Here is a 10,692-nt window from a genome sequence, read left to right on the forward strand (position 1 = left end):
CACATTTAAAGATATTGTTTCATTTTCTCAGATTTTAGGGCTGTTGGCATAACTGGGCCATCCAGAATGCGTTCATTTTCGATTCAGCCTCTAGTGTCCAGGGACATATATCTAGGCTCAAGGGCCTTCTACATTGGCAATTAGATCTCATTCAACATGCTAATATTCTCCGCAGGGAGGACTTGGTTCCTTGGCATACGACAATCTCTTTTGTTCCTTTGTCCTGACTTTTGTATCCCTTATGTGATTTGACGTAATACAATTACCCACCATTACGGGAATGTGTGTGTGTGTGTGTGTGTGTGTGTATAGATATATATATATATATATATATATATATATATATATATATATATAGAGAGAGAGAGAGAGAGAGAGAGAGAGAGAGAGAGAGAGAGAGGTCAAAGGTGTCTTTTGCACTCTCGTCCTTTTGTATTTCTTGAATCTGCTGTATTTGGTTCATACATGATGGCCTAGAGTCACCTTGCACTTTGTAATCTTGTTATCCTGTACTTTTTTTCATAATTAATATAATACCCATTATGAAAAAAAAAAAAGAGAGAGATTGATCAGAGAATGCCTATCCGTTCTTGGGTCCTAGGCAAGAACCTATCCACAGCTAGGTTGTAGTCTTATCATCCTTGCCTCTTTCACTTCATGCATTGGACTGGTCTTTGGCACATTTGGCAGACTCGCAACACTTTATCTTTGATTTGGCCTTGGGTATCCATGACCATGTGGGATGAGTGCGAGCTTTGCTTTTATGGCAGATTTCTTCTATGATTTCAGCTGGCCCCATAATCGGAGAGGTGATTGCTCCATGCATTGATAGTGTTCACTCCGCTCCTATTGTGCCCTCTTCATGATCCCTTTCTTTTGTTCTTGTGGGATGGTGCTTGATAGCCTTTTAGAGAGTTTTAGAATGCTATTCTGATAGCCTTTTGGCTTTACGTGTATTGTTGTCATTTGGCTTGGTTGGCCTGAAGGCCTTATGTAGATATTTCCATGCATTAATTTAAAATTGTTCATGAAAAAAAGAGAGAGAGATTGGATTGAAAGAAATCGTTCTTTTATGACTACCAAGCCATTTCAGCCTTATGCCTGTTTCAGACTTTTGCGGCAACAATTATTTTATGATTGTAGCTATGCTAGTGATTTAGATGTTTGTGCTATGGATGTGTTTTACCAATGTTTCTATTTTTTAAATAGATTTTTCTATGAAGCCTATTCTTATTGCAAATTTAGCTCAATAAGATAATGAATAGTGGTTCTACCAAATCAGACGTGTGTGTCTAGCTCGTACGGCAAGTCTACTGGTGCCAACAACTTCGAAAAGGAGGGTTAAAACCTGAGCACACTATCGTAAAGAAAATTAGAAATCTGCTGCTCTCACCCTTTCACAAGCAGCTGTTCCTCCTGCCCTTGCCTTTCCGCAAGCAGCTGTCTGCATCTCCAACTCTTGATCCCCCAAATAGTATATTGAGGGTGGGCCTCTAGTCTGTTGATACAAAAGGACGTGCTTTGCTTTGCTGTGCCATTTAAATCCTAGTGTTTTCTATCAGTTTGTGTGCTTCGTCATTAAACAGTCTCTGGTTGAATCTATGTCTGGTCAAAGATGCGATTAACATCTTTGAGACTTCAGCATTTTGTGCATTTAGGGATAAGAATACCTTGCTACTTGAGAGAAAAGAAATATACCCTTGTTAGAAGTTTTACACTCATCCTATTAAAGATATGTGCAGTCAAAAGAATACCTTGCTTCTTACAAGCCTTTTGCATAATCCTAATTAAAGGTATGTCCAGTCTGGTCAACAGGGTGCAAAGACCATAGACACTCATCTACAGTCTGCAGTCAATAAGCTTTTTGTGAATCATGTAAATGTTTTTATATTTAAATGGCTATTTGTTGCAGAGGGTCCAAGAAGAACTGCTCTTATGGCTTTGCGACATGATTATGAGCAGCATTTTAAGTACACAGGGAAAGTGTGATGGTTAGTATGGAAATACGTGCAAAAAGATGATTAGCTTCTGGTTCGCTGATGGCTTTGTTATGCTGAAAGGTAGCTTCTGATTCCCCCATGCCCCTCTGAAAGGTACAGGACATCTCATACTGAATCAGGCCTCAAGCACTCCCAACGTGATCATCAGCGGCATTTACAAGTATACGGCATGTGTGATGAATGATCTAGTAATGCCTGGAAGACAAGCTGCTGGTTCACTGATGCCTTTGTTTACTCTGAAAGGTAGCTTCTGATTCACTAATTCCTTTGTTGGCTCTTTAAGATGGAAGTATCTTATATGAGTCAGGTGGCTGGCACCTGGAGTGCAGATGCTGATACAAAATCTTGCAGCCTCGATATCTCTCAAAGTTTCAAAGGAGAAGAGAAAAGTAGTACTGCTTGCCATGATGTGCTGTGTCTATGTAAAGGAACATTACTTAGTTAAGTGCATTGTATAGAAGAGATTGTGTTGGTATGAGGTGTGCCATGTCAAATCTCTTAAGACCTTTTAGATTGTTCAGTAGAATGAACCAAAAAGGTCTTTTGGGAGAATAGTTCAGTATCTGTAGAGATATGAAACGGATCACTTTACCATCTAAAGCAATATTCTGGTCACATTATGTGTAAAAATTTCCGCTTCTTTTGTCTTCTTGAACGCTTGTAGGCATGCATGAGTACTCACTGTGCTCTCTTCACTGGATGGAATGCCAAATTATTGCAAGAATGGAGAATTTGTGGAAACAAGAGAGAGTTCAAACTGGGATATTGCTGTTAGCATGTAGCTTCATGTTAGCTTTTCTGTGGGGGATTTTCAAGAGGAAGCACTGCACTGTCAAGTCTTGTACATGCCCACTCTCTGAGGTTGTTTACATTTGTAGTTAATAAAAAGGCAACCTATTTGGCACTTCCACACTTCTTTTTCTCACTCTTGAGCACTTCTGTATATCTGTCTTCAGCATTGTTGCTAGCTCTTGATTGATTAACTCTTGTTCCCTGTTTGCTGAACTCGGGCCTAACTCTTGTATCTACAAAATCATACCATACAAGGTTTTTACAACCGAAAACGAACGTTACTTGTACACTGGCAGTAAACTAGTATTTTGTATTCTTTTAGACAATGCCCTCACATTTGAGTTTTATAGATTCATATTTCACATGGAGAGATTTGAACATTGGGGGCCTAAATGCTTGTGCAGTACCTCTTCTTAAAGAGAGAGATTGTGAGTGCAATGATTTGCTATTGTACGCAGGTATTGCTCATCCTTCATTATTTCGTTGCATTGGTGTATTTAATAAGGCCAATCATGTATAGGGGATTCTTGCCAACCTGCTCTCCTCTATGGTGGACTTAATTTAATATCTCCTACCTAGTCCAAGTGGTTAGAGGGGGAACATTGGAAAAAAACGACTCTAATCAACCAATACCATGAAGACTTACACAGCTTGAAAAGTACTTTTATGTTCAGTTCCTTTTGGTTGTACTTGTTAAATGTCTTCTCAATCCAATACTAGTGTTTGAGAGATGATTCACGATTCGAACTATTGCCATGTTCATGGGCTTCAAGCATGATTTTTAGTCTTTGACATTGTTTAATAGTTAACAATGTAGATGGTTGAAGATGTTCTTGGAGCTTAGAATAGCTGTTTCTTGGACTACTTTGGACATTAAATGGGTATTACTTGTAAAGAGTTATTTGTTCATGTAGTGCTTCAACTTCAGTCCTCTTCCTTGTGGATAATGACTTAACGAGTTCTTCCAAAACATTTTACTTCAAAATGAGAAGTAAAGAATGGGTAAGCTTATGATTTATGCACAATAAAGATTCTTTAGCTTTCCAATGTTTTTAATTGATTGTAGTGAAGCATAGTGGATAGCTCTCAAAAGGTACTATGGATTTGTGAGATGACCCAAGCCTTCCTATCTTAGTTTATATCTTCTTGAAACCACACAATTTTCATGGACTTGATTATGCATCATACACCAATCATCTGTATTTATAGTGGTGCTTATTGTAACCATGTTAAAAATTGGTCGATGAAGACATGAAGCCTACAATAAAGCATGACAAGTTTGATAGATTGACCGGAAGTCTCGTAAAGTTTTGCTATGTTATAAGCGTAGATAAGAAAAATTATGTTATGACCATATTTCCAATATCATCTACATGTAGATTGTTCATAGTAACCAAAATTATCTTGATCAAGGATGGTCCATGCTTGCAATATTTGCATTATGTTCGATGACAATATTATGTATGAGTTTAAAGCTGTAAAGTTTGGAAAGTGCTCTACCTCTTGAAGATCAAGTTTTGTATGAGTTTAAAACCGTAAGCTTGGCACATTCTTTGCCTCGTGAAAACTCATGCTAGTATTTTTGAAGCATAGATAATTGTAAACGTAATGTATGTCTTTCACACATTCTTTTACTCAAGTTTTTTCTTTTTGGGGCCACAATATCTTGCCTTGACATATGCTCTATTGTTAAAACAATCTATTATATTCAAAGTGCAACTCAAAATGAATATGATAAGTTGTGACTAATATTTATCATAGCCCCCATTGCATGACAAAATCAAAATGATTGTGTAGTGTTGCATTAGGGAGGGTATTGAAAAGTTTATTAGCTTGAAGTGAATACAAGTACAAATGTGCAAAGCATCAGAACAATAGATGAATAGATGTGTTGATGTGCAAAGCGTCACGATCATCTCTCGTATTCTCCTTTTGCCATGTTTGTTAACTTTGAAAGCAAGTGGAGTAAATGCAACATGTGCTTGAAAGAAGCATTGCATGAAGATGAATCTAAATTCTAGTGGTTTCAAAAGGAAGTAGTGAAGTGGTTAGACATGAGATTATTTATTGATTGAGTTCCAACATCTTTAGCTTGAGATGTGTCAAGTAAGGTTAATGTGAGGTGAGGTATTGCGCTTTTGCAAAGCTTTATGCTCACTTGTACTCCAGAAGGATTTAGGCATCTCCTTGGCTATCTATTTAAAAAAAGTGTCAACTATAGATGTAAAAGAAGGTGCTAATCTCTTACGTAAAGGAACACTTGTTGATATGATCAAAGTTTCCTTTTTTAAGCTTGCCCCAAAAATTTCCCTCAAATCATAGAATTATTTAGGTATTGATGTAACATAGTATGGTACCTAATAAAATTTGCCTATTGATCACATCAAACATGGACTGGATTGTCTGACGAGATTAGAACCTAAGGATGTTTATAAATAGTTTCACCGTTTTTAGGGATTACTAGATATAAGCACACATTTAGGCTTTGGAAAACCTTTTGTGCCAAAATTTGTGATTCTTTTTCAAACGAGGAAAAGAACACTAATCACAATATATTTGGCATAGTAAGCATATCTATTTGGTAATAACATTTATTTATGCCACACCATATTTTGTTCATCTTAATAAATTTTCAACTTTTCTATGTAGGGGCTACATAAAACATGGTAATGGTAAAATATCTAGGATTTATTATCGTTGGAAGAATGAGAGTAAGGAGGTTTGGCTTGTGGCAACTTGCCATGCCCAATTCTAGACAATTTATAGCCCAAGGATAGCGAAAAATTATTTGGGGAGAACAGTTCAACTCCATTTTCTCTAGATGTGACACTCAAATTGATATAATATTTTCATGTGCTATTGTTGATCATAATTTTGTTGAAAAGAAATTGGATAGTTAAATTCATCTTGTGCTCTAAACGAATCTTTTATGCTTAGAAAAAACTAATTAATGGAAGTCTTTTCAATCTATTCATTCAAGCTTTTATTAATAGAAGATAAAGAGATTCTTATCAACACTTAAACTCTACTCTATACACTGGAGGGAATGCTATAACACTTACCCGTCCACAACAATTGGGGGCTCTACCACAATGGCAAAAGTTGAAGGGGTATTTTGTCCAAGACAATGTGGGCTAACAAGGCATGTGGATCCTATTGGAGCTTGAATTTTTCCCTAACAAACCTAGGGGTTCAACTTGCTTCCATTTGATTTTTAGGGGTCCAATCCAAGTTTTCCTTAATACCATAAGCGAGAGAAAAACTATTCTATAAATACTTATCAATAATAATGTTATTGTCTTCCTTTATTAGATCCATTCTTAAGTAGTAATTATGATCCACTTTCACAAAATATTTGTCAAATACATGTGAAAAACATCTCCTTAGTTATCCATAACATTTCGTAATGTTGGCACGTGCTAACAAATTCATTAACCTTGTTACCCAGATCATCGGACTAGTATTAGATGTGGCTTCTACCTTAGATAAACTACCCAATATCTATAATTCCATAGTTGTTAGTTTTGGTTTCTCATCTCTAGAGGAAGGATCCACTTTATATCCTTATTTAAACCCATTTCTCCTAGTTCAAACTCCCAATTTGTGGGAAAACCAAACCACAAGAGGATCTTGTTTGGCCTTTCCTTTACTTTTTCTATAAATAAAATTTTGATAAAGTTAGATTAGAAAGCCATGTAATAGGAAACTATTTTGCATGGTTTAAAGAGCATGGTTACAATTGTGAAAAGAATTATCTACAAAGTGTTGCAAAACGACAAATGAAAGGGAGAACCTTCATGTTTGGTTCAATGTTGAATAGAAAGGGGTAGTTGATTTAGAGCATTGAGCAATAGTGAAATGGAAGGAGATGGAAAATTCAGTTGCTTAGTTTTGTGAATTTGCAAGGAGATGAGTGTTGAAATGGTTCTTCAATACTTGATATTCCCACTTTTGTTCTTCAATGAATAGAACATAGAATGCTCTTGCTATTTGGGATCCACACTTTGGTCAACCAACTATAGAAGCTTATACCCAATTGGGTTCAATATTTAAAATAAAAAATCACTTAAAGATACGAAGCTACTTTACCTAGTGAGGCTAACTCTCTTTTCCATGTAATTATTATATATATATTTCATTATTTTCACTTCCTCTCCTCTCCCTCAGTCTAGAAGCGCTCATGTGAGCCTAATAGAAGAGATGGATGAGAGAAAAGGAAATAAATGTTCTAAATCAAATAAAATTGAGAAACATTTTTGAATACATTAGTAAGGAAAGATGACGAATTTAGAAATTGTTGTACAACTAATTGTTCTAATGTTGATTAAGTCTTTTCCCTTTTGGATGGATGGTGTTCAATTTCTCAAAATTGTCTAGCAATTATTGGTTGCACTGGAACAATGCTTTACCCTTAGATAGTCGAGTCGACTACTGCACCTCAACAGATTTCAAGGAGAATGAGTTGGCTTTGAACCAAAGTTATAATTTATGGATTATTTGACCAAGGGTCTATTTAATTTTCATCTTGAATACTTGGTGGACTTGAGGTGTACATCCTTTCCTCAAGCGGTTAATTCTATTCAAAATCCAAGGAATTGGAATTTAGTAAAGTTATGCAAGGTAAATCTTGATTCATGAACGTGAGAAATTTTTTGGGTAGGATTTATCTTTAAACATGAAAATAACAAGTTGGAATCCCTTTTGATGGTCCTCGTCCTTGCTAGTATCTGCAGTAAAGTCGTAATAAAGTAGATGTAGTGGAATTTATATTGGAAAGGATTCGATTTCCTTGCTTTCGTTTGAACAAAGTGTTTTATAATAAGAAGAATAGGAAACTCTTGAGAAGCTTGGTATAGATAAATCCTACTAAGTATACTTGAAAATATTTGAGCTTTTTACTCTATCTATTTATGAAAAGTATAATCATGCATAGTCCTTGATATGATCCATTCTAGTTTTGTATTACTTGCCTACTCTTGGTGCTACTAAGAGGCGCCCTATCAAAAGTGGCTTTAGTTTATGGTCTAATGAATGAACCCCTAGAAGCTTATATGAGAGTTGGCTTAACTGCTTTCACAATGTTGAATATTTTTTAGATGTCAAAAAATAAGATGTATTCTTATTGCAAGCTGATGAACCAAGGCAAAGCAATTCCATCAAGACCATTTTGTACATTGGAATTTTAATAATGACATTAAAAAAGCAGACATCTTTTTTTTTTTAGGACTTCATCCATTATGGAGCATTCGGCTCATGTGCAATGGATTCACTAATAAGGTTTTGCATGAAAAATCTCTGTCTTACTTCATTAGCTAGAGGTATTCAAAATGATACTAGCATGATAGAAAATGTAATATTATAAAGATTCTTGATATGGTGAATGGGTAATCCATTCTATGAAAAAAATGAACTTCAAAATAGCAAACATTTACACTTCGGAAAGGTATCTGCAAGAGTCCATAATAGGAATGTGAGAGTGGTACGAAATCAAAGCAAACTCTGAATACTAATTACAAGCATTCACTACCAAGTACCCTCTATTCAAAATTGCCAAATGGACTTAAAGTAATATGAAACCTATTATGGTAAATATGAACGAAGAGGTATTAGAAAATCATCCAAGAGATTGGAATAACTATTACTATACCTTCCAATGAGGAGATCCCTTTTAGTTAATAACATCCAAGTGTCTAATTCTTTGGGATAGACAAGCTTCAAGGAGTGAGAAATATCAAAACTTGATAAGCTTGAATTCTCTTGGTCTAAAATGACAACATTCCCTTTTGTAAGGGTCATACAAGAGGTGATAACTTTCTCGATAGCACCCTAATATAATCATATTAACAATTTTCATTGAATCTATCATCATAATAGAGGGTGATTCAACCCCTATTGTCTAGAGGCCTAGGACATCTCCCTTTCATGGAGGAAAAGGGGATTCATATTCCCTTGGGGGTATTTGTTATATGCATAACTCATTGAAGCAATATTGATATGAGATCCATCCTAGAATGAGAACAAATTGCTTGAAGGGACCCTTTGCGATTATATCCTTGTATCAAGGCTATCATAATCCATTTCCATGGCAAAACTAGCCTCCATCATTGCTTATTTCCTTGTCTGGTGGCCACTTGATTAGACCTGTCACTTCCTCCAAGCTTGCATAATCTATGCATGTAGAGGCTTTCTTTCTAGCTTAGAGATAGGTTGCTCGCCCTTCCCCTGAGTGACAAGGTTTCCTTTGAAAAAATTCATATTTACCTCGACGCTAGATAGGGTCAAGTGTATTCGGTGTGCTTCATAGTCAACATCACATCTTAGGGTAAAGTATTAGTGTTTAGGGTTTACGGTTTTAGATAAATGGTCGTGTTTAGCATATTTAGTAGGTGTAGGGCTGAGGATTGAGGGTTTAGGGTATAGGAACATGTTGGATTCGGCTAGGAATATTTGAGATCAAGGCAATTGTGTTCTTAGGATAGCTAGATATATTTAGCACCTAGGAAATAAGGTTTTTTGTTGGGTGAACTAGAGTTTAGGGTTTAGGTATAGGATTTAAGGCTTGAGGATTTAGGGTTTAGGATTTAGAATTTAGGGATAAGGATTGTGATTTTTTGGTATAGGGCCATGTTTGATTAGACAAGGAAGATTTGAGACCCAGGCAATTGTGTTCTTGTGATGGCTAGATAGATTTAGCATTTAGGAAATAAGGTTTTGAGTTTAGTTTGGTAACTAGGGTGAATAAGAGTTTAGGGTTTAGGGTTTGGGGCTGAGGGTTAAGGGTTTAGTTTTGTGACTAGGATGAATGGGCTTGGATTCTAAGATCTAAGATTAGGGGTCTATTCTTAGGAAGTCTCATTCTATTTAGAATAGTTTTATCCTTCCAAGGTAGAGTCAAAATTAAACTACTCTTCCAATAAATGGTACAAAATTTACAATATTTGTTGTATGCATTTCCTTCTTACTTGAGATTTGTTATAGAGACTTATCGGAATGTCTATCTTGAAATTGTAGGGCCTTAATGAACAATTATGATTTTTACCATTTCAAACCCATCATGCAAAAATCTCAAGAAAACTAGTAATGAAAAAATAGATTACACTCACAAATTATTCTAAAGTTTCTTAAGATTGAATAACTAGAACTCACATATAATTAGACACTTTTAGATTAGAATACCTTTTCTCCGACCAATACATTAAATCTAGTGAAATAGTTTTTCAAAACATGTGTCTTTTGCTTTGGTGATCTTGTATACAAGCTTTGAAATGTGCATGATTCTAAGGTCTCCTAAGATTATACAACTATGATCCACATATACTTAAAGACTTTCAAATTACAATATCTCTTCTCCAACTAATGCACTAAATCTAGTGAAAATTTTATTCAAAACACATGCCTTTTACTTTTGTGATCTTATATACAGGCTCTAAAACGAGCATATTTACTTAAATATTCACATGTCTTTAAATGTGCTTCTAACATGCACAAATATTTGAGCTTACCATCACTTCATTTCGATTTTCAATCTTCTTTCGAGCTATTCATGGCAAGAAAAGGATTGAGAGCTTCAATTGAGTGACTAATGAGACATAAACTAAGAGTATTGTCAGGGGTATTGCCTAGCCGCTCGTGTATTACTATACTGATAGTATCTGCACACCTATACATTATAGGTGGTAAGCACCCATTATTTTCACTTCATTCTCTATATTTTTTTAGTGACATTTAAATAAAGGGAAGGCCGGTCACACATTGTGACTATTGGAGTTCCCACATCTTGTGTGTGTGTGTGTGTGTGTGTGTGTGTGTGTGTGTGTGTGTGTGTGTGTGTGTGTGTGTTCTCTCTCTTGCTTTTACTCGTTTCACTATAGCTCTTGCTTCTGCTCATGTGCTTCCACTC

General features: G+C 35.7%; 1 protein-coding gene across 6 annotated transcripts in view; it reads left to right on the top strand.

Annotated features, from left to right (window-relative positions):
- The window catches only part of LOC148034559 (Urb2/Npa2 family protein), a 93,194-nt gene extending 89,451 nt beyond the window's left edge, over positions 1-3,743 (top strand). For 2 of the 6 annotated variants that reach the window (XM_087679505.1, XM_087679507.1), the window contains exon 11: positions 1,913-2,655. In XM_087679505.1, the coding sequence (XP_087535631.1) occupies positions 1,913-1,989 (77 nt within the window). In that variant the 3' untranslated portion in view covers positions 1,990-2,655. The other 4 variants (XR_015691093.1, XR_015691094.1, XR_015691092.1 and 1 more) reach the window with 4 other exon arrangements.
- Positions 3,744-10,692: the final 6,949 nt, after the last annotated feature.

The sequence above is a fragment of the Lygodium microphyllum genome, chromosome 6 (assembly GCF_053477565.2).
Source record: "Lygodium microphyllum isolate KBCC chromosome 6, Lygodium_microphyllum_v1.1.10, whole genome shotgun sequence".
Classification (NCBI taxonomy): Eukaryota; Viridiplantae; Streptophyta; class Polypodiopsida; order Schizaeales; family Lygodiaceae; genus Lygodium; species Lygodium microphyllum.